This window comes from Clupea harengus, chromosome 15, assembly GCF_900700415.2.
Source record: "Clupea harengus chromosome 15, Ch_v2.0.2, whole genome shotgun sequence".
In the NCBI taxonomy this organism is placed as follows: domain Eukaryota; kingdom Metazoa; phylum Chordata; class Actinopteri; order Clupeiformes; family Clupeidae; genus Clupea; species Clupea harengus.
Genome location: NC_045166.1, coordinates 15,217,900 through 15,242,735, shown reverse-complemented (window position 1 = coordinate 15,242,735; position 24,836 = coordinate 15,217,900). Strand labels below are relative to the sequence as shown.

The following is a 24,836-nucleotide window of genomic DNA, read 5'->3' as shown; positions in this document are numbered from 1 at the left end:
TAGTAGTTAATTTTAAATTACAAAAAAAAAAAGAAGTTACATTTTCATTCCTGAAGAGAAAAAGAAAAACAACCTTAAATCGAGGGTACTAGTTGAGAGCTAGAAACGGTAAATCGCCTAGCCTATATCAAGTGCATGATGTCATCTGGAGCCGGCAGAGGAAGGGTTAACTGAAGAGTGAGTTAAGCAGCAGTACAGATTGAGAGAAATAGCTTAATGCAACAGAAAACAGACAAACATATACATACATAAATGCAGCTTTATAAATGACATTTGAAAAACAAAAACAAAACAAAACTAGCTTGAAAAATAATTACACAAGAGACACACTCCGGTCCAGAGAGAATACTAAACTAAAATCATATATCCGAAGGCAACACATACATATACATATAAATATTTTTATTCAATTTTTTTCTGTAATGAGGCTTTGCCTGGTGAGCCAATGACACTGCAACTGCTATCAACTAGTGGGACAAGAAGAGAGACAAACTTATGCGAAACAAAACAGCCTTTCAGAGGACAGAGAGAAAGAAAGAGAAACGAGTGTGTTCCTGCAATATAATGAAAAGTGGAACATTTTCAAATCAGAAACAAAAGAGACGCGTGTGGTGATGCAGCTGAAAAGAATTTGTTTGATTGAGTGTGTGTGTGTGTGTGTGTGTGTGTGTGTGTGTGTGTGTTTGTTTGTTTGTTTGTTTGTTCTCCTTGGCAGAGGCAGTCCTCCCGCACAGCAGCTGGACTCTGGGTCAGAAGAGAGCCCGGCACCGTCTGGGTGTGGTCCCCAGTAGAGTGTGTAGCTTAATCTGAGCGTGAACGTGAACGAGTTAACCACCGGAGCACCACTTCAAGAATCTGACAAATTAAACGACAAAAAAAAGGACATAACAAAAACTGATGCTACATTACATTTGCCTTCCAACTGTCCCGACATGCGTCTCCATGACGCTGGGGTTACAGACGCAGCCCCCCCCCCCCCCCCCACCCCACCCCCATCTTCAGGACCTGCTGAGGTTTGTCAGTGGATCAGTGGAATGAAAAAATAAGGAAAGATCGACACCTTAAGTTTAGATTTTGGATGAAATATCTCATTCGTTCACTCTCCACAGATTCTTCATTCTCCTCAAACGTCAGTTTATTTCCCCTATGACAATACGTGTGGCCATTTGTTACGTTTGTTTGTTTATAAGTCATGTCCTCCTCCCTCTCCCATTAATTCCCTGTGACAAAGCGCCTGGCCATTGGTTGGTTTCATTCATCTGTTTGTTGTTGTTGTTGTTGTTGTTGTTGTTGTTGTTGTTGTTTTCTTCTCCCATTGATAAAGCCTGTGGCCAGTGGTTGTCTTGTTTGTATGTTGGTTTGTTTGTTTGTTTGTTTGTTTGTGGTGGCGTGTCGCACTGCTCAGCTGAAGAGCTGCTCCAGCTCCTCCTCCATGTTGGCCTCGGGCACCGCCTGGTCCTGCTCGCGCTCCCCCCTCCCGTGTCCTGCACAGGGCGGCGCCGTCGGGCCGGCCCAGGCGGCGAACCAGGGGTGGTCCAGCAGCTCGCGGGCCGTGAGGCGCTCGGCAGGCTGGCGGCGCAGCAGGCTGCGGACCAGGCAGCGGGCCTTGGGCGAGAGGGTCTCGGGGAGGCTGAAGTGGCCGCGGCGGATCTTGGAGAAGAGCGAGCCAGGCTCCACATCGTGGAAGGGGTAGCGGCCCACCAGGATGGTGTAGAGCATGACGCCCAGGCTCCACACGTCCGCCGCCTTGCCCGAGTAGCGGCCGCCGCCGTTCAGGATCTCGGGACTCACGTACGCGGGGCAGCCGTGCTTGTCTGACAGGGAGTCGTCGGAACCTTCCAGAAGGTGGGTGTCCTCCAGGCTCTCCAGCTTCACCAGACTCCTGCAGAGGGGAGGAAAAAAAACAACAACAAAAAACCATGTTAGCACACACAAGAAGAATGGAAAAATAAGACACACACACAGAAATGCATACAAACATCATGTTAGTAAATAAATGTACACGTCAGTCCCGAAAACTTCAAATGAGATACAAACACACACACACTCACACAACACCACCTCTATCTCCCCCTTCTTCCCCTCTTAGACATGGTTTTCATTACACACACACACACACACACACACACTCAATCACAGCGCTGCTGAACATGCTGCAAACTAAATCCAGCAAACATAAGAATGACTGACTCTTCCTGTACGTTTCCCAAAACCATATTTCAAACTATTGAGATGACTTCATAGTACGAATAGTCAGAACCATTGTTAAGCAACACAGGGATTTCCCAACACCATAGTTCGACCGAACATTTGCAAACACAGTCGTTAAGTTGAGTCAAGTTTAGTTGACCGGTGGTCAGAAGCTTAGTTCCAGATACTTCCTGTCCAAGACGTGTCAGTTTTTGGTGGTTAACATTACTCATACAAAATGTATTCCTGTTTATGGTTGTTATGTGACGTTGTTAACCACCACTCAACCCGACTTATAATTGCCTAATAAAAGCAAAAAAACACATGACTAGCCTGCCTTAATGTGAACGCATGACTAGCATGCCTTAATGTGAACGCATGACTAGCATGCCTTAATGTGAACGCATGGCTAGAACGCCTTAATGTGCAGAAACATGCACACACCGGCAGACAATAACGCGAGATGCTACCCCTCTGCTCAGTCACCTGATAATATGCAGCCTATTATATTAATATTATTCTTGTGTTGGGAAGGAACATACTGTATGCTTTACATAGAACTAGGAACAGAGGAGTACGATGATAATTATGCATTACTTCAGGCTGGATGTGAGACCAAAAATACATAGTACTATGTTGGTATGACAGTTTTGGGAAACTGTCGTACTTCCAAGTGTTAGTTAGTTTAATGATCGTACCAAAGTAATTCTGTGGTAACATCCATCGTTGTACGTTAAAGGCACCCTACATCAGGGCAACATTAGATCCAGATGAGTGCCAGTGTGAGTGGGTAAGGCAGACTAGCACAGGCAGACTCAGATCCAACCTTCAGTAACTCAGCTGGATCAGGTTGTTTGGGTTTGTGGTCCCCTTTCAGAGGTCATGTGACGTCAGAGGAACAGAGGTGTCATAACGAAATGAGCCAAAGGAAACCTGAATGGCTGGGTGAGATCCACAGGGCCATTAGAGAAGGGTGGAGTAGGCCTGTTTGGTGATGCCAGGCTACCACAGAGGTCACCAGACTCCCGTAACACCAGCCAGAAGCAGGGCAGACTGCTGACAGACTAGACCAGAACCCAAAGACTGGCGTCACACAGGGCAGATTAGACCAGGACCCAAAGACTGGAGACACACAGGCAGACTAGACCAGGACCCAAAGACTGGAGACACACAGGCAGACTAGACCAGGACCCAAAGACTGGAGACACACAGGCAGACTGCTGACAGACTAGACCAGGACCCAAAGACTGGAGACACACAGGCAGACTAGACCAGGGCCCAAAGACTGGAGACACACAGTGTCCTAGATGTGAGCTAACGCTGTAATGGACTTGGCACCAATGTGGGATGGATCTGCGGTTACCGTTCATTGCCCCTAACCCTTTTCAATGGACACAAACAACTGTTTCGTTATTCATTCACCCATCCTTCAACTCCTTTAATCCATTCATTCATTCATTCATCCGTCCATCCATCCATTCTGTGTACCATCTATCTCCCCATGGTCCCACGATCCTGTGTCTGAAAGAAATCAAGAAATGCAAACCACTCATTCACTTCATTCATACAGTCGTTCAGTCAATAATCCATCTCTCTCACCATCCTCCATGTGTCAATCACCTCCTGACAGACCAACAGTGAAGTCAGTGAGCTTCCAATGAACACACACCTCCAACAGCATCAGTGTCAGGAACACAAGAACCAGTCTAAACCCTCACAAGTCCAGAGTAGGGCTGAATGATTAATTGCATTTGCGATTTAATCGCGATATGATAGAACGCGATTTTCTAACCGCAACGTTCGCGATTAAAAAACGTGGTCTAAAAAAAAACAAAAAAAAATTCATTTTTTTTTTTAAGATGGTTATATTCACTGAAACCAACTCTGGACTAGGGCTGAACGATTTGGGAAAATAATCTAATTGCGATTTTTTACCAAAATATTGCGATTGCGATTTTAATATGCGATTTTTTTTTTTATCCTCTTTTTTTCCCAACAAAACGTAATGAATGATTTAAATATGACCAACACATTATTAGATAGATGTATCTAATAATGTGTTGGTCATATTTAAATCATTCATTACGTTTTGTTGGGAAAAAAAGAGGATAAAAAAAAAAAAAAAAAAAATCGCACACCTTCCTTTCTCTGTGCGGTGGCTAGGAGACATCCCACGATCACTACCATCAGCCAATACACTGCTGCACATGTCGTGACACGATCATTACAGAGCCGTAGGTCAAACTGATGTCATAACTGAACACACACGCACGCACACACAGAACTGAAAAGAGCTCACTTCAGCTACTTCAGGAGCAGAACTCTAACGAGCTCCTGAATTCTAGGGTCTCTCTCCCTCTCTCACACACACACACACACACACACACACACACACACACACACACACACACACACACACACACACACACACACACACACACACACACACACGAGGAACACCCTTCATATTTGAATGCCACAGCAGAGACTCAGCAGATGCGTCTGGACTGAAAAAAGCAGAACCCTGAGGAGCTCCTGAATCTCAGGGTCACACACACACAACGAGAGAGAGAGAGAGAAAGAGAGGCGGAGTAGGAGAGAGAGAGAGAGCGAGCAAACTGAAAAGAGCTCACTTAAGCTACCCTCAGAAGCAGACCTCAGCAGAACTCCTGAAGTTCAGGGTCACAAACACACACACACACACACACAGAGAAACTCGTACGCACACACACAGGTACGCACACACACAGGTACGCACACACACAAGAGTTAAAATAAGTCTCCAGTCCGTAGTGTGTGTGTTGGATGACAGCTCTGGCCAACATTATAAATATCAGTGTATTCCGCCAGGCTAAGCTTCTCATTGCAATCCCAGCTGCACTCCATGACCCAACTCAATGACCTGTCTTTCCATCCAGGGAGGGAAGAGGTCTCTGTGTGTGTGTGTGTGTGTGTGTAAGCAGTGGTGTAGTGGTCCCTGGAGAAGAGGGTATACTCTTAACTTTGCAATTTTTTAAGCAGCCCATACAGCAAAGGATAAACGCTCTGTTTTGAGAAGTGGGTATATGCAATGCTGACTGAAAAATAAGTGGCTGCGTATACCCTAGACTACACCACTGTGTTTAAGAGTATGTGTGTGCGTGTATGTCCCTGTGTGTGTGTGTGTGTGTGTGTGTGTGTCCCTGTGTGTCCCTGTGTGTCCCTGTGTGTCTCCCTGTGTGTGTGTGTCCCTGTGTGTGTGCGTGTGTCCCTGTGTGTGTGCGTGTGTGTGTCCCTGTGTGTGTGTGTGTGTGTGTGTGTCCCTGTGTGTGTGTGTGTGTGTGTGTGTGTGTGTGTGTGTGTCTGTGTGTGCCTGTGTGTGTGTGTGTCCCTGTGTGTGTGTTTGTCTGTGTGTGTGTGAGTTAAAGGGGGTGACCTGTCCTCCTAAAATAGCCAGACTGCAGCGGACTGGAGAGGCATCTCATGCCCATGACCTCACACAGCCGTGGACAGAACTGGAGTGGGGGGCAGCAGGTGGACGGGCACAAGGTCCACACACACACACACACACACACACACACACACACACACACACACACACACACACACACACACACACACACACACACACACACACACACACACACACACACACACAGTGCTGGAGCATCTTAATATCCAAGGCATGCCTGTCATTATGACAATGGACACATCACAAGCACTGTATGACATAACCAGGTCAAGGCTCGTACTCTTTAGACAGCAGTCCACAGGGCCAATCCACAGGGCACGGTCCCACTATTGCTGCCCAGCATAATGCATTTGCACCGTCCAGCCAACCAGAGCACATATTCAGGACAGATAAAGAGCTGCCCTGTGGCCAAGTACACCAGGGAGTTACATCACACTACAGGATGAAAGAAAGAACAACATCAGAGAGAAAGGGAGAGTGAACGAATGAATGAATGAAAGAAAGAAAGAAAGGGTGAAAGAAAGAGAAGAAGAGAGTGTCCAGCTGACAAGCTGTGTGACATGGAGCAAAACACTTTTCAGTACCAAATAGATCCATACATTCAGTACCAATTAATTAATTTGGCACCAGACATGTATGGGAGGATTGACTTCCGTGGGGGAGGGTGTGGGGATATATTATTAGGCACTGGGCTCTATAAAGCACCTAGAGACAATTTCAATTGTTATTGACGATATATGAATAAAATTGAATTAAAGGTTGCGCCTCCATGTTTCTACGGTAGCCCAGAACAGCAAACCAAACCTCTAGAGAGGACCTTTTGCATTTTATGGCCACCTTAGGCATTCCTTCATGCTTGGAAAGAGAGGGGTATTCAGTTGGGTGCCATTCAGCAACCTCACCACTAGATGCCACTAAATCCCACACACTGTGCCTTTAAGGAGGATGACAGGCTTGTGCAAAGGTACGAAAAGAGGTCACGGAGCAGCCTGTGGGCGTCATCAATAAATTATGAAACCAATTTGCTATTCAGTGTCAGAAAGGGGAGAGGTGACCACACACACACACACACACACACACACACACACAAAGTGGGGAGATAATAAGAAACCGGTTATTGATTGGTGACTGGAGTGATGGGTAATTATTAATACAAATCTCTTTTAAGTCATAACTGTGGTCTCATTTATGTATAATGACCAGTAAGCCAATAGAACTTTAACACACAGAATAACTAACACATTTAATACCATCTGGGAGACACTTACTCCATAAACAGCCCCAGACAGCAATCCTCTTTATTCAGACAACACACAATCTAGGACAACCTCATCCCTCACCAAAGCCTTCTCATTCACCCCCATTTTTTTTCTTCCATAGACATTAAAGTTCTCCTACGGGATTCACTATGGGCTCTAACAGAACTCATTTCAACCTAGATGGGTGTAGAGGGCTACGACGGCTACTGTAGGTCCTACTCTGCCACTAGGACCTACAGTGTCTACATTGCCAACACCAACCGGCTGGGGATGGACGTGAATGACCATGCACAGCAACATGACTCAGTGTCCTGCTAATGCGGGACAGTAAGGCTTGATGAATCCACCCATTCTTCGTTCATCCATCCATTCCTGCGTTCACTCATTCATCTTAAAGCTCAATATCCATTTTTTGCAGAGAAGGCCTGTTCTTGTACATATCATGATCCATGTGCAACTGTTCTACTTATAGACCCCCCCTGTGTCTGATCTGGTACACATTCATTTTATTTTTACTGCTTTAAATGTTTGCTCTGTGTACCGCACACATCACTGCCGTCCAAATTTGCCATCCGACATGAGAAAGCACGTTGAGGTATGTAAACATTTGTTTAATTGCAGATAAACCTGTTAAATGAAACTGTACCTAAATCCATAAAAAGTCATTTCACAACCATAGTTTGAACAACTGCAACTAATAGTAGTTGCAGTTGTTCAAACTGTACCTACTATTAGTTGCAGTTGTTCAAACTATGGTTGTGAAATGACTTTTTATGGATTTTCCCACAAAGCTGTCGTCTTGTCCTGTGTGTCCACTGCTGGCACAAACTAATAGTTTGCTAGCGAAAATGCTGAGTTACTGTTAGCGACTACAGTCAATCTATGTTTTAATCTAGTCGTATAAATACAGTATGTATTGGAGTAATGACTCAAGTAATGGAGTTGTGTAATTTGTCCGTCAATGTTTCCTGCTGTGCCTGTTCCCTGGGTCGAGTTGCCCCTGATTCTGTCACACCCACCCACCCACACACACACACACACACACACACACACACACACACACACACACGGTCCATACCTCTCTTCGTTCTTGAAGACGAACTTCCTAAGCTTGAGGTCACGCAGCACAAGGCCGTGGTCGTGGCAGTGGGCGACGGCAGAGGCGATCTGGTGGAAGAGCCGCGCCGCCTCCTCCTCGCGCAGCCGCTTGCAGCTGCGCACAAACGAGTGCATGTCGCCATGGCTACGCTCGAAGAAGACGTAGGCGCGCGTGTCGCCCAGCAGGATCTCCACGATCTGGTTGATGTTCTGGTGCGCGCCCAGAGCAAAGTAGGCCGCCAGCGACTCCTGGTAGCGCCGGATATCAAACACCTGAGAGGAGAGAGGGCAGGGGGGGGGAGTGAGGGGAGCAGAGAGGAGAGGCAGGAGGACCGGGGGGGGGGAGGAGGAGAGAATGGGGGAAGGGAGGAGAGAAGAGAGGACAGGAAAGGGGGGAAGGGAGGAGAAGAGAAGGAAAAGATTGAAGCAACCAGAGGGGGGAGGATATGGGAGGAGAGGCACGATGAGAGGAATGGAGAGGAGAGGATAGAGGAAGGGATGATAGCAGAGGAGAGGAAGAGATAGAAGAGAAGGATAAGAGAAGAAACAGAAGGATGAGGGAAGAGGAGGAAGAGATAGAAGAAGAGCAGAGGTAATAAATGAGGAGAGGCGGGGTGGGCAAAAAGAGGCATTTAGGTTAAAAGCAGAAAGTGCATCCACACACACACTCCCCTTTGGGAGCACAGCTAGATTATGTTTATCAGTCAGCTTCAAAGTGCCTCGGAACTCTGCCACTGGCACAGAGATCACTCTAGACTCCTAAGCCACCCCACTGGCACAGAGATCCCTCTCCTAAGCCACCCCACTGGCACAGAGATCACTCTAGACTCCTAAGCCACCCCACACCACTGGCACAGAGATCACTCTAGACTCCTAAGCCACCCCACACCACTGGCACAGAGATCACTCTAGACTCCTAAGCTACCCCACACCACTGGTGCACACAGGGCAGCAGAAACAACAGGACTGGCCGTCTCCTGCAGCACATGCACGGCCCTCCTACAGGCCCTGCATGTGCTGCAGCTAACTTTTCACCCCCCAAAAAACCCACATTGATCTTTGATGTTGCTTAGTAACAGCCGTTTAAAGCTGGGTGCTGTGATATTTATAGCGTTGTGGCGACAGAGGACTAAAGGCCAGGGTCTTATCAATGCGGCAGCAGGAAATAGACGCCCCGGTGCTGTGCCCAGATCCGTGACGCCGCGTGACCGGCGTGCCACTTCCTTGTGTGCCACACACAGTAGGGAGGACTGATAACTACGCGACCTACACGGACAAATTCAGAAAGAGGACTGGCTTTAAAAAAAAAAAAAAAAAAATAGTCTTAATAGTTGAACTTCACTGATGTTAAACCTTTTCTGCTGATGCATTAAAGATGTATGTGTGTCTTACTTAGTGTGTAGATGTCTTAAGTGTATGTATATGCAGTATATATAGAGTGTTGTATGTATGTGTATATATATTGTGTGTGCCTGTTTGTGCTGAGTGGTATGTGTTTGAGACTGTGTGTGTGTGTTGGGGGGGGGGGACTATGTGTGTTTGTGTGTGAGTAGGAGAGTGACAGAGACAGAACGAGTGCGTTTGGAGCGAGAGCACGTCCATAACCACAATGGTATTTCCATTCATTTTTTTCGGCTTGAAGCCTCTTCCTGCCAAACACACAGCGAGGATAAATTGCCATGACGCTTGCATGAACCCGTCGCTGGGAAGATTACAAAAGAGGAAGCAAAATCAAGGATCGAGCCAAAAGTTTAAAGAGGGCTACTGTTACTCTCCCCTTTGTCAATGCTAACTCATGAAACCCGACCGACATCACAGACAGGCGCATACCATGCTTGTTGTCACGGCGATGGGCAACGTTTTTCCATTACCCAGATGCTCTCAATTACATAGCCATATTCCAACGCCGGGTTAGGACAGTTCCTCCGGCCATGCGTTGCGTAAAAGATAATAAAGCGACCGGGGGGGGGGGGGGGGGGGGGGGTATTGTGTGACCTCCGGGACATGGGTTCATCTTTCCAGCCGTGAATTAACTGCGAAATGCACCGCATGATGCAAACACGTTCGTTTCTAGCGTTTAGAAAGGCATCTAGGGTATGCAAGTCTTAATTTAAGTCTCTTAGTATATCGATACAATGTTGCAAAATTGAACCAGAGAATAATGCTGGCGATTTAAACTGAACCAGAGTAGACTGCGCTGTTGTCCCGACAAACTAGCCACGTCAAGGACTCACATCGGAGTCGATAATTTCAGAAAGGCAGGGAAATACCTTGCCACTGTAGAGTACTCTTACCTTACAGACGATCTCCTCGCCAGTATGAAGGTGGGCGGCCCTGAAAACGTGGTCTCCCGCTAGTGGCTCCAACAAGAGGTAATTCCCGATGCAAGAAATGCAATGAGAAGAATCCGGAGTCTCCGGGGGACTCGGCGATCCCAAATTAGGACTGAAACTCTGATTCGATTCTGTAGTCCTCAGGCAAGTTAACTCCTCAAAGTCGTGCGTTTTGTGCCGTGACCTCCCATAACGTGAAATGTTAATGGGATTTGACCTCTGTATGTTCATGGGGATACGGGGAGATATTTCCAGGGGAAGCGGGGGATCTTCGATTGTGCAAGGGAATTCCACCGGGAATGGAGGTCGAATCAGAGGCGGTCGGCAATCATTCACCACAATTTAAGGGCTATATAGAACGCGTCGAATCGAATACTGCGTCGACTCAATGCCCAAAAATGCTACTGATTTGTCGATACTAAATTTGAGGCGCACGTCTATTGCTACAATACAAAAAATGAGTAGCTGGCTACGTTGCCAGATAAGAGATTAGACAAAGGCGACGGGATCCACTTCAAATGCGGACAGATTTTGACAAAAATACCATGCCCAGCTGCCAAGACCTAGAGTGTATATCATAAACGACACATATAAATGGAAATACAGCTTATCCACCGCAAAAAGTAAAAGTTCCTTTAGTTAAAGTGAGAAAAGACAACCCTCAATGTTCAGTGCTTGACTGGATAATTGTGACATTGATGTAGACAAATCGACCAAGTGATCTAACGTTAATGTTGCAAGAGACTAGGTAGACACGGGTGAAAGACTACACCATGAAGGCAAGTGCAAAACAGTCGATAATTGTTAGCTACAAGGCTAACAATTTTACGCAAGATGCATTAAGGGGAAAGGCTAGATTTCCAAACGAGGCGCTCATCGAATATCAAGAGAATGCTAACTTGACTAGCCAGCTGGAATGGAGCCTTGGGCTGCAGCTAACTAGCTAACCGGTTAGTGGTTCAGATGTCCTGAGAAAACACTCTGTATGCATGCAGGGGCCTGGTTCCACAGATCATATCCGTGCAGCTGCAGGGGCATTCAACCAAATATGGCCAGAAAAATCGTCCCGATTACCAGCCCTTTGTTGTGCTAGGCAGCCGATGTCTTCTGCGGCGAATTTGCGTAAATCCAATAAAACGCTCTAACGGGCGACGATTTAGCTGCTAGGAGAAAAAGGGATGGCCGACTTCCTCAGGCCTATCCCTTCTTTCAACAAGACATCATCTCCTGCGGTGTGCTACTTACGTGGCTGTGAATCTAGTCCATTCAGTACGAGGTCAGCCACACACACACTCACCGTTCTCCAGTGCAGGAGCTGACTGGCTTTCACAGAGGTCTCCACGCACACCACTAACCTGTTTCCGACCCGCCCCCGTTACGTCATTCGTTTAAAGGCACCCCATTGGTGATTTCAGCCGATGCCGACACATCTACTGTGCCACTGTGTACAGTGCATGTAGTCATGTGAGTTAAATGTACACCCCGGGTAGCTAATTCTTAGGAGGGGATGGCGATGCTATGAATAGTGCGGGAAGCACCGTGTCCTCTTCCTATAGGATACAGTAGTGGTGGCGTCGCACCGACATATTGCAAGATTTTATGCGTTGACTCTATCGCTGCTCTTATATTAATCATTCCGGCGGTCTATCGGAATGGGGCTAGGTTAAAATAAGTCTTCGCCAGATGGTTGGTAGGACAAATCTTTCACGTTGCGAGCGTGGCAAAAACCCTGGGGGAAAAGCTAAATCTTGTTTCTGTAACATAACCATCTGTGAGATTGCAATACAACTGAAAGCCAGATAAAGCAAATACATAAACCTTTGTTGTTTTGCAGTGTGTGTGTGTGTGTGTGTGCAATTGTGTGTTTGTGCACAAGTGTATTTGTGTATATCTGTACATAAGTATATATTTGTACATGCATAACATACTAATTGTATGTTAATACATGTGTGTGTAGGCTGTGTGCAGTGCACAGTGAGTATATTGTCATAGTGTATGAGACCCATGTGTGCTAATGAGTGTGAGTGTGTGCATTTATGTCTAAACTTGTGTTTGTGCATATGTATGTGTGTGTACAGTGCACACTGTGTACATTGTCATAGTGTGTAAGATCTCTTTGTGTAAGATGTGTGTGTGTCAGTGAGTGAGTGCGTGTGTGTGTGGGTGTATTCAGATGTGTGTAGGATCTCAGCTCAGGACTACTGTGAATGGAATGAGGTGGGCAGTAGTAAATATGCATACAGAAGGCTGAGTCCTCTGAATGACTGCTCAGTGGAGGCACAGCGGATCTCAGCCGGATCAGAGCCGGATCTCGGAGCTAGATCCACAGGGCAGATAGCAAGTGGTCCGCCTTCTGAGACTGCCGTTGGTGGGGTCATCTATGGGATTCACGCAAGAGTTATGTACAGAGGATTGTGTGTGTGTTTGACGATCCACGTCCATGTGGCGGTGTAAAGCATCATCCCTGTGAGTACTGTAAAAACCATATGTGTGTGTGCAAGACTGGCCAGCATGATGGTCACCCCCAGTGTGTGTGTGTGTGTGTAAGGTGTGTTAGGTGTCATGGAGGACATGCAAGCTAGCAGAGCTCCTGTGTACCCTATTAATTTTATTAACATTAGCCTTTCAAAGCACTAATCAAGGCCTTTAACTCTCAGTTTAATATATACTTACATATGTATATATACATATTTATATCTGTGTGTGTGTGTGTGTGTGTGTGTGTGTGTGTGTGTGTGTGTGTGTGTGTGTGTGTGTGTGTGTGGTGTGTGTGTGTGCACTACTGTGGGTTGTGCAATCCTCCTGCTGAAATGTGGGGCGTCCAGTGGAATGCACACAGCTGGGCTAGAGACACAGGCGAGACTGTTCCTGCCGGCCACCTCCCTTCCTTCAATACACACACACACACGCACACACACACACACACACACACACACACACACACACACACACACACACACACACAAAACATTTATACACCCAAACTAACTCAAGCACACACAGAACACATAGACATATACAAACACACACACACACATACACACTTACTTACACACAGATATGCACACAATACACACAAACACGACACAAAACACATACTCACACCAGCACACACAATGCAGGACTGCCTCTCATTATGCAGGTTACACACACATATGTTCAGCAAACAGCACACACACACACACAAACACACACACACACACACACACAAACACACAAGCACACACAGACACACACACACCCACGCTGAGAGTAGCTAGAGCAGAACACAGTACTCTGGATGTGTTCCAAGGCTGCTGTACAATACTTCACACACACACACACACACACACACACACACACACACACACACACAGAAACCTCATTAACCACCCCCCCACCCCACCCCCCCACCCCACCCCCCCAACAGCACCAGTGCCTGGGCCACATCGGGGACAGATGTGATGTGTGTGTGTGTGTGTGTGCTTGAGTGCGTTGTCAGTTCAATTCAATTACATATTATTTATATTATATTTATGTGTATGCTTATGTGTTCTGTGTGTGCATGTGTTAGTTTGAGTGTATGCATGGTTTGTGTGTGTGTGTGTGTGTGTGTGTGTGTGTGTGTGTGTGTGTGTGTGTGTGTGTGTGTGTGTGTGCGTGTGTGTGTAGGAGGAGGCAAGTGAACACATTATGCCACAGACTCATGAGCCCTGGGTCTCCCAAAGACGTGCCGGAGTGGGGGGAGGAGAGACGGGGGCATCTCAGGGCAGCCTGAGGTCAGTGGGCTTGTGTTTGTGTTTGTGTTCATGAAGCTGAATGAACCGGTTCAATATTGAGGGGGAGATATTCAATATCATGCGTAGATCATGAAAAGGGCATTTATGATTAATGTGACTGTATGATGGCTTTTGTTTTCTGCTGTTTGGATTGTACCAAACAGGAGCACTTTCTGGGTTCTGCTGTTTGACTCTCGCAGACTGAAGCAAACTGTCAAATAAATAAACAGAAACAATATTAGTGTCAACATCAATTAACCATCAGCTCACAAACATGAAAATGCAGCTTTATTTTTCTCAAACACAGCTTTTTGTTTTGTGCTATGATAATATTTTCCAGGATACTTTCATTGCAATCAAGCACCATGAGATCAAGAAAGAGATCTACATGTAAGAAAAAGAGAGATATAGTTGTAAGAGAGATATTGATGTAAGAAAAAGAAATATATTGATGTAAGAGAGATATACATGTAAGGAAAAAAGAGACATACAGTAGATGTAAGAAAAGAGAGATATAAATGTAAGAAAAATAGAGATATTGATGTAAGAAAAAGAGAGATATTGATGTAAGAAAAAGAGAGATATTGATGTAAGAGAGACATACATGTAAGTTAAAGAGATATCTACATGTAAGTTAAAGAGAGACATACATGTAAGTTAAAGAGAGATATTGATGTAAGAGAGATATAGATGTCAAAGAGATATACATGTAAGAAAAAGAGAGATAACGATGTAAGGAAAAGAGAGATATTGAAGTAAGAAAAAGAGAGATATACATATAAGAGAAATTGTCTGGGCATTTGAACACCACAGCATCATAGACCAATCTGGGAAAAACAAATAATCTAAGAATTATGACTGAACGCCACACAGCCCAAGCAGCACCATGACACATCGGTGCTGGGGCGTGTGTGTGTGTGTGTGCGTGCGTGTATGTGTGTGTGTGTGTGTGTGTGTGTGTGTGTGTGTGTGTGTGTGTGTGTGTGTGCGTGTGTGTGTGTGTGCGTGATAGAGCGAGGCCTCAGACGGGCCTGGAGCTGACCAGTGAGACACCAGATGAGTGTGGACGCCCCGAAAGGTCAGCAGCGATGACTCCCCCAGACGCCAGCGCTGGCGTGGACGCCCCGAGCTCCAGAGTCACACACCATCAACAGCGCGGACGCCTCTAGTGTCCACTCTCAGCCACCGTTAAGAGCACCAACGCCTTCAGGCACGAGACTCAGTCGCTTTAAACAGCATCAACCCCCATAGGCAGAAGAGTCATCCACCCTAAATTATGACACACACACACACACACACAAACACACACAAGCACACACATACATAATCACACATAGCATACATGCAGAAGCACACACAGTCACACACACTCATATCCATACAGCGCTAATAGTCATCTGCTCTAATCAGTCAGACCCCCTTTAGCGGTAAGAGTCACCCTCCCTTGGCAGCATCTCTCGTGGAAACGAGGGGGTGGGAGGGATGGGGGGGTTAGTGTGGGTGGCCGAGGAGGAAAGAGAGGTCTGGGGCGCTCATTATCAGGTCAAGTCAAGTCCTATTTATCCATAAAGCACATTTAAACACACCAGGAGTTGGAGCAAAGTGCTTTCCAGTCTAATTTCAAATATGGCTTACTACGTGCATATTAAGTGTGTTGTTTTGGAACAACTTAAGTATATTAAGTGTTCTTTTAGAATGCTCAAGCCCAGTGTTAAGTTACTTGCTATAGATTGTAATATACTTAGTTTTGTTCAAATGGAACAACGTTAAGTATCTCTAGTGTAATTTAAACGAACTTATTTAAATTTCATTCAAAATGTATTTGAAGTGAAATTGAAATAAGTAAATCTTTTTGTGTGAACATATACTTAAAAAATTGAACAATACATGTAATTTTGATTTTGATTAATGTTTAGAAAATATACTACAATGTTGCTAGAAATATGCTTATGTGTTAGCATAGTTCTTAAAAGCATAACAAAGCATATTTTCATTACAAGTATACTTCTCAGTAGCATGTTTAATTAAGTGCACTTAAAGCAAGGGTTTGAGAAATACAAATGTACTGCAAACATTCTTTTCGCCCTGGGATTAAAAGAGACTAAAACGTATGAAATATAAAAGTGAAAAAAAATAACACAAATGAGCAAAGCCTAAAGCTAATATCTGTAAATAAAAAGAAAATGGTTAAGAGAAATACAAATAAACCTAAGCACACAAAATCTAAAAGTGATTTAAAAAGGGTGAATAAGATTAAAGTAAATAGAACCGTAATACTATACATTTTGATAAAAGAACAGAATAAAACCACCAAAATAATAAAAACACAATTAAAGAACAACAAATTAAAAGTGATCTTGACCAGAAAACAGAGTAAACCTCAGAATAACAGCACAAATAAAAAGCTGACCTCAGACTGCACAGTGGGTTTTCAATCTCATTTTAAATGTGTTCAAGCAGGCAGCAGATGAAACATAAAATGGGAGACTTTTCCATACTTTGGGACCAAGGACAGTAAAAGCTTGAACACCCTTTGATTTAAAATTAGGCCAAGGTAAAAACCGGTACAAGCTCATCACAGTACCTTAAAGTCTTTGAAGGAGCTCATGTGCTGTGTCTTTTGGTATAGAGCTGGCCATTTCATGCTCTGTAAGCATGCATTTTAATAATCAATCAATTCTCAATAATACTTGCTCTAGTGTTCAATCTTATGTTTGTATACATGTACAAGAAGGGTTCACACTTAGTAGGCTATGCAAAGTCAACACTGACCCAACACTAACCCTGAAGCCTTGAAATAAACCTTGAATTGTCACATAGGGTAATTGAGAGATTGTACATGTCAATCTGTACATGTAACTCCTTAATAATCCCTTAAATTGTCAGGAAAAGTCTTTAATCATGCTTTATATCACACATTTCAGGACATTTTAAGGAGTAACTAAAGTATTGGTTCAAAGTCAAATTAAGGGAGCATGTTTGCAAATGAAGAACTCTTGAATATAAATTAAGGACTTTTGCATAGTGTCAGGGTCCAAAAAAGGGTAATGTAGGTGTGTTTGAAGTGTTTTATGTTTTGTAGTAAGTGCACTGCAATAGTCTGGTCTAGAAGATATAAATGTATGGACCACCTTCTCACAATCATTTGGGGATAGGTAATTATCATATGGTGCGGAAGACCAGAGCTGTGTGTGTTAGTCACCAATGCCTGCCGGAATAAGGAATTAAAAACATCTCTCTCAAAGAAGAAGAAGAAGAAGAGGAAGAGGTGGGGGAGGAGAAGAGAATCAGAATCAGACTCTGGTAGCCAAGTCGGAAATAAAGGCCACGTACTGAGAATGTGTCTTGGTTGTGTGGCCAAAACAAGTAAAAAAAATACAGATGGGGACAAGAGAATGTCAGTATTCAGGAAATATAACTATACACAGCAGAAATCTGAATAGTATTAAATATGGGCAGTGAACGGTGGTCATACATGAAAAAACATGGAGCATCCAAACCAGCTGCTAGGTTTGATACACATCTGTCCTATAGTCATCTGCTATGCAGGATTATATTTTAGAGATGGATCGTGGGAGATGACTTTTAAGATCGTATTTTCTTATGATTTATTTATAGTTTTCTTCTGGTTCACTATGGTGATTTTGGTAAGTTTCATCGCACAATTTGATGAGGATGTCTTTAAATGTATTCGGTGTAACAAATCAGATATGTGGTTGAAATCATAATCTGAATGGCACTTGCCATGGGGAGAGTGGAATTGTGGTTTGTCTTAGAATGTGTGCCATAACAACCGCATTGTGCACCATGACAACCAGAATGTGTGCCATGACAACCAGAATACTTGCCATGACAACAGAAGGTCAAATCTAAGCCAAACCAACGGCAGGTCTTTTTCAGTACAAACCGCTGTTCTGGTACCGTATGTGCAGTCTTTTAAGAGTAAGAACTAGCATTGGTGTAACAGACTGAAACGTGACCTACAAACAGGGTAGCTGCAGTTGCTCAAAGATAGGCCAACATTTTAATCTGTGTCTGTTTCTCTCTACAGCAGAAATTGCATTTTGTAATCTGAATGGATTCTAGGCTGACAATAATACAGATTTATGCACTAGTAGTAGCAGCAGTAGCAGCAGCATTAGTTCAAGTAACACTATAAACAGTAATATTATCAGGCATAGTAGTAGTAGTGGTAGTAATTTTCATTTCTAATGTATTTGATTTATACAGTGTCATTAATAATGGAGACTGTCTGTGGGTGCTTTTCAGAGCCTGAAGACTATTAGCACCAGTGGGACACTGAAGAGAAAGAAGATGTCTCTGCTCACTGAGTCACTCTCTCTGCAGTCGACTAATATTTTAAGACAGGGAACACAGCAAGGTCTTTAAGCAGAGGAAAATAGAACTGAAGGCTTGTTGGGGGAGGTGGCAGTAGCTTTGGGATTTTATCCCTCAAACACACACATACACACACACACACAGGCGTAGACGCACACACACACAGCTTTGCTGGCAAGAGAAAGTATGTGTGGCTGGTCTTTGCCTGTGACAGGATGACTCACACGTCTCAGTCTGAGGAGATTGAAACCCTCAAACACACACACACAAACACACTCATTCACAGTCTCTCCCTTACACACACACACGCGCATCCGTGAAAGCACTCAAACGGAAGTATACTTGCACATTTATTACCTCACACGTGCATAATCACACATACACACACAGATAAAAACAAATAAAGCCAAATACAGCCATACTGAGGAGCTTTAGCTTTGCAGTCTCTGTCACACAGAGAGAGAGAGAGAGAGAGAGAGAGAGAGCAGAACTAGGGGGGAATCCATGGCAACCATCTGATTGAATTATGCACATACACACTATACATTTATGAAGGAGGGCATCACTTCAGAGAGATGATCTGGCCTTGGAAGCCCAGCATGTCAGAGGAAATGAATAATGGCTCACATCAACGCCGAGTGAGGAATAGATAGAGTGAGTGAGGAATAGATAGAGGCTGATTCACCGCATCCACGCCGCATGTGCGCCAGATGTGAGCCGGAGGGCAGCCGCTATCCAGGCTCTCATTAGGTCTCATTAGCATTTCACTAGCACTCCTCACAGCGTGTGCCTGGACCTCTATGAACCTGGCAGCATCTCTCCTCCTCTGAAGCCAAGTCTCCTCATGTCATGTTTCCGCTCGCTGCTCTTACGTCAGTGGGCCGGCTCTGCACCAGATCAGGGCCGGAGCCGCGCCGGAGCCGCCTGGACTGCTCTCTGGGGCTGATCCGAGGGGGGGATGCCTGGTGCCTACACCAGTGAGTCACGCGTTGTCCTCGGCAGAGGGATACGACCACCAGAGGAATCACATTCCCCTTTGATATAATGTGTGCGCCTGCACTCGGCTGAATCATAAACACACAGAGGCTATGGAGAATCGCCATGGAGACATGCAAACAGACTGGTCCAATAGAACACATAGCATGCAATGCATGCAAAAGGGAATATAACCTGTATAGAATGAAGCCAGAAAACAGTGATCTGATCTAGATGCACAGTAAGCACACTCAAGATAAGAGAATATTTTCTTAAGCTTAGCTTCCAAGCCGACTAGCGGCCTGATGTAGTCCAGACTTTGCTGCCATAAGGCCTGCTTTGTGTGTGATGGGGAATCACCTCTCTCCTTTCCTCCCCTCCCTTCTCTGCTCGGCTTTCCTTTTCTTTCCTCCTCTCCTCCTCTCTCTTCTCCACCCCTTGTTTTCCCCATTTTACTCCTGTACTTTCCTTCCTCCATTCCATTTCACCTTCTCTCCTCCCTTCTCCTCTCCTCTCCTCTCCTCCCCCTCCTCTCCCTCAGGTAGTTGAGGGTGAACCCTCTCCTGTGGGGTCTTGGGAGCTGAGCAGCAGCATCAGCAACATCAGCAGCATCAGCATCACTTCTACCTGACTGCAGAGACAGACACTGGAGATAACTCACATAAGCTCATTTAGACAACAAGGGACAGCCTGTTTTCTCTCACGCCAATGGCTCTGATGGGAGATAACAGATGATGAGATGGGCTTCGCAAAGCTCCGGACTCACAATCACACACACTGAAACACGCACACACACACACACACAGACAAACAGACATACATACTGTGTATACTCTCTCTCAGACACACATACACGCTCATAAGCACACACAAATACGCTCTGTCTGTTTCTCTCTCACACACACACACACACACACAACCTACCCCCACCTTACACACATACACACACCTTTGCCTGCAGCAGTCAGGTCCTGTGAGTATTCAGCCATCAATGTAGGTGCCATGGCAACACATTTCCATCCCCGTAGGAACACACCGTGCTGGGTCAGTCTGATCTCTAACAGGACCAGTCTCATCTCTAGCAGGGAGAAGCACATCAATCCTCTCTATCTATCCACTCTTCTCCTCTCTAAGTCTCCTTCTATCCCTCTTTCTTCTCCTCTCTATCTCTTATTTTTCTCTCTAACTATTTTTTTTCTCTTTCACTTCTCTCTCCCTCTTTCACTCATTTTGTCTGAAAGGAGAACATCTGATCACTGCTGCTGATCTGTAGTGTGTGATACACTTTACTGTGTGAATGAGCCAGTCAGAGCCAGAAGATGTGAGATAACTGGACATAACTGGTCATCGCCTCTGTGCCTAAACTCTGCACAATGACAATGAAGTTAAATTATAAATGTAATCATTAATAAATCTAATCTAATCTAATCTAACATGCCAGTGTCTTTACGTCTATCCAAACCCCTAACTCTAGTCAGACAGACTAGCCTTAACCTTTTGAGGCAAGAGGATAGTATATGCTCTCTCTTTCTCTCTCTCTCTCTCTCTCTCTCTCTCTCTCTCTGTGTGTGTGTGTGTGTGTGTGTGTGTATTGATGGTCCATTGTGTGAATAACATGATTCTTATTCCCATATATGAGTGAACTGTGCATACATCATTTCAGAAAATAGCCTACCTGACTGCACACTGTGTGCTCACCTTCCGGCTGAGCTATCAGACACGTGACACATGTGCAGGGTGGGGGCGGGGGGTGGTTGTGGTGGGGCATATATCTTGACAGTGTGTGGTCATGAGTGTGTGTGTGTGTGTGTGTGTGTGTGTGTGTGTGTGTGTTGGATCAGGGATCGCCTTGTGGCTATCATGTGTATATATATTTAGACAGTGTGTGATCATGAGTGTGTGTGTGTGTGTGTGTGTGTGTGTGTGTGTTGGATGGGAGGATCACCTTGTAGCTATCATGTGTCCATGTTCTCCATGGCAACCCCAGTGCTATCACTGGAGCCGGATGCTGAGATGGAGTTCCCTCATGTGACCAGCTGGCTGCATATGACTTACTCTAGCAGCCCATAGACAGCAAGCACACTCAACACAACACTTAACACTGACAACAAGGCCCCCAGTAACACGCTTAATAGGGTTTATATGTAGATGAACATATCTGGGTTATTAACCCTGTGGACCACCAACACACACACACACACACACACACACACACACACACACACACACACACATACACATGCACTTTACCCTTTACCCACTGTCATCAACATTCAGTCCCTTAGATACACTCTAATCTTGCTGACCCTAAAGGCACACACAGTGTACACACACACTCAAACCTTTCCTGAGATTTGATTCCTTAGCATGAGCATCAGTTTGGTCTGAATAGCATAGCGAGCAACACATTCAAAACCCATCATGAGTGCATACCTTGCCAAGTTGATGTTAACGGATGACGCCCGAAAACGCACTTCACAGCAGAGACTCTAATTTCACAATGTTAGCCACAGACATCTATTATGGATGTGATTTTTCCTGATTAATCCGGAATTCCGGGTTTTCCAACCTCAAAATGTGACCAACATGAATCTTGCAGATCCATCAAAAAAATTGTGGTGGGGGTCCTGGGCCAATGGCATCGCCTGGTTTGGGCATACTTAAGTTAATTCCCCAGTGTAAATTACGCCCTATGTTCGTTAGTGACACACACTCATATTCCCTTGAAGGAGTTGGCCGGTTACTCTTGGTTACCCTAGTAACTGAACAGATCTGCACGACTGCTGCAGTGAAATTCATTTAGTATAGTTCACAGGCAGTAAAACTCACAGTCAGTCCTGATCTGGAGTAGATATGCCGCATCCACACAAGACGCATGCCCATCTGTACAGGCTTCCCCATTGGCTGCATCAGATCACGTGACAACTGCATACCATAAAGCGACAGTGACGTGTCACAGTAGCTGATGCCAACACGAATGCAGTCCTGACTCCTTGTGTTTGTTTTTATTCGTTTAGCTTCTATCTGAACCGACTCACAAGATAGAACCGATGCATGTGTGTCACTGATGAGCCTGGTGTTGTTAGTACCTGGTGAGGCACAGGAGCTCCTGGTGCGGCTCTGCCGGATGAGGGCCGGTTCTGATCCAAACTCAGCTGTCCTCTGTGACCCGGCGACGTTGGGGAGCCGGGGCGGTATGACGAGCGTGACTGTGGCGGGCGGTTCTGGCGAGCGTGACTGTGGCGTGCGGTTCTGGCGTGGACCGTCCTGTTTTTTTTTCTCAAACGACTTAGAATGCAAACCGCAATCATGATCGGGGAAGAATCGCATGTCTCCTCCGTGGTCTTTTACGATTACCATGCTTAAAGGGAAGACGTGTGTATGTGTGTGTGTGTGTGTGTGTGTGTGTGTGTTTGTGTGTGTGTGTGTGGACAGTGGTGAGGCAGAAGAAGAGAGTAGCGAGAGGGGAAATGATAGAGGGAAGAATGACAGAGTGAAAGGGGGGGGCAGGGGGTGATAGAGAGTGAGAGAGTAGGACAGACATTTCACCAAGAAACAGAGAAAGGACACCAAGAGAGAGAGAGGGACACGGAGAAAGAGAAATAACAGAGAGAGAGGGAGTGGGGGAGAGGGAGTGAGTGAGAGAGACAGAGTGAGGGAGTGAGAGAGAAAGAGAGAAAGAGAGAGAGAGGAAGAGGGAGGGAGAGATAGAGCGAGAGAGAGAGAGAGAGGGAGGGAGTTGGAGTGACTGTGAGAGAAAATGAGCCATTTCCTGTGCAGGGGTTAATGGAAAGCTACAGTGAGTGCGAGGCGACTCCAAGGGTAGATCCTGCTCGCCGTCTTTTGAACTGAGATCACAGGGCTGCTCTGCCGCGGCTGTGTTTTGTCTTCTCCTTGTTTTTGTTCCTCTTTGTGCGACTCCTGGGCAGGGAGGGATAGTAGGGAGAGAGAACGTGTGTGTGTGTGTGTGTGTGTGTGTGTGTGTGTGTGTGTGTGTGTGTGTGTGTGTGTGTGTGTGTGAGTGAGTGTGTGTGTGCTCACCCCATCCACACCCATCACCTGCTCACCCCATCCACACCCATCACTTGCTCAAGAAAACTACTGGTCGTGTGTCTGTAGTTGTACTTCCATACCCAGCCCAGTGAGAAATGACTGGCTTTTGTAGTTCCGTGCCCAGTGGTCTCATATCATGTTACATAAGTAAGATCTGTGAGTGAATTTCAATCAACGATTTGTCTGGGGAAAGATAAAGGAGGGTGTATAGTGTGTGTGTGTGTGTGTGTGTGTGTGTGTGTGTGTGTGTGTGTGTGTGTGTGTGTTTGTGTGTGTGTGTGTGTGACAGGATCTTCACTGAATAAGCAGAAAGGCACAGCAGGGCGCCCTTAGATCTGAACCCCCAGGAGTCCAGGGCTAGATTCCGACCCAGGCACTTTTGTGGTTCTGACATGCTGTGATAGTTTTGAAAATGTAAGCTTTAAACTTTAAAGTTAAACTTTAAACAGTAGTTCCAAAGTCTAATACAAATCTATTTATTGTAATTCTGCACAGGTTTAGGTACAACAATATGTAAGTAATATATATTTAGTCATATTTGTATTTTTCTTTAAAATCCCAATCAAATCAAACAATCATACTGAGTACTTTTCTTACTTATGCTGAAATATGTGCAAACACATATACTGGGTGTAAGTGAGTGTGTGTGTGTGTGTGTGTGTGTGTGTGTGTGTGTGTGTGTGTGTGTGTGTGTGTGTGTGTGTGTGTGTGTTTGTGAGTTGCGAAGATTGGATTCGAGATTCCAGACAAAACATGTTCTCATTTTTCTCAGTTCAGCGACAATTCCGGATCCAATGAGAACCCATCTAACATGCCTGCCTGGAAAAGTTCTTGGAAAAGAGGAACTTAAAGAGTTTAGCTCCTCAGGCATTTTGCAAAAACACTAGATGTCCCAGATGAAACAAAAAGAGTAAAAGGAACTCAAAGATTTGAGCAGTTTAGGCATTTCACAAAAACACACAACACCTAAGATGAAACTAAACAGTGAAAGCACCCTGAAGTTGAAAGAGACATTAAAGGACTCAAGACTCAAGAGTGCGGCTTGTGTGTGTGTGTGAGAGAGCGAGAGACAGTGAGTGTGTGGAGTGTGTGGAGTGTGTGTGTTTGTGTATGTGTAAGAGACTGAGGAGTTTGTGATGTGCTGTGCGCTGTGATTAGGTCTGTGAGGCTATGATGTCTTGGCGCTGTAATGTTTGGAGAGATTTGAAAGAGGTTTGTTATGCCAGGGCTTTTCTTCAGTGCTTCTCCAGTCATATTAATCAGGCTTGTGTATCCATCCAGTATTCATTTTGCCAACAAAAATGTTGACGAACAATGTTCCTGAAGGAACCTTTCTCCCATGACTAATATGTGACGCTGACAAGACATACAAAAAACAGAC

General features: G+C 45.2%; 1 protein-coding gene and 1 long non-coding RNA gene across 2 annotated transcripts; one reads left to right on the top strand and one right to left on the bottom strand.

Annotated features, from left to right (window-relative positions):
• Positions 1-1,278: 1,278 nt before the first annotated feature.
• Positions 1,279-11,669, bottom strand: trib2 (tribbles pseudokinase 2). Its single transcript, XM_012826730.2, has 3 exons — positions 10,293-11,669; positions 7,979-8,271; positions 1,279-1,882 (listed from the first exon to the last, which is right to left on the bottom strand). The coding sequence occupies exons 1-3, from the start codon at positions 10,560-10,562 to the stop codon at positions 1,402-1,404; spliced, it is 1,044 nt and encodes a 347-aa protein (XP_012682184.1). The 5' UTR covers positions 10,563-11,669; the 3' UTR covers positions 1,279-1,401.
• A 2,255-nt stretch (positions 11,670-13,924) lies between these two features.
• Positions 13,925-16,164, top strand: LOC122133528. The gene is made up of 2 exons (XR_006152834.1): positions 13,925-14,089; positions 15,102-16,164. It is a non-coding gene; the product is annotated as an uncharacterized LOC122133528 (long non-coding RNA).
• The last annotated feature ends 8,672 nt before the right edge of the window (positions 16,165-24,836 follow it).

Bases quoted from the DNA above. Each gene is read 5' to 3' on its own strand.
- trib2 (XM_012826730.2), bottom strand. From the start codon at position 10,562: ATGAACATACAGAGGTCAAATCCCATTAACATTTCACGTTATGGGAGG. The intron at 8,272-10,292 runs GTAAGAGTACTC...CTCTCCTCTCAG, and splicing joins GCGAGGAGATCGTCTGTAAG to GTGTTTGATATCCGGCGCTA. The intron at 1,883-7,978 runs GTATGGACCGTG...TCCCCTCTGCAG, and splicing joins GTCTTCAAGAACGAAGAGAG to GAGTCTGGTGAAGCTGGAGA.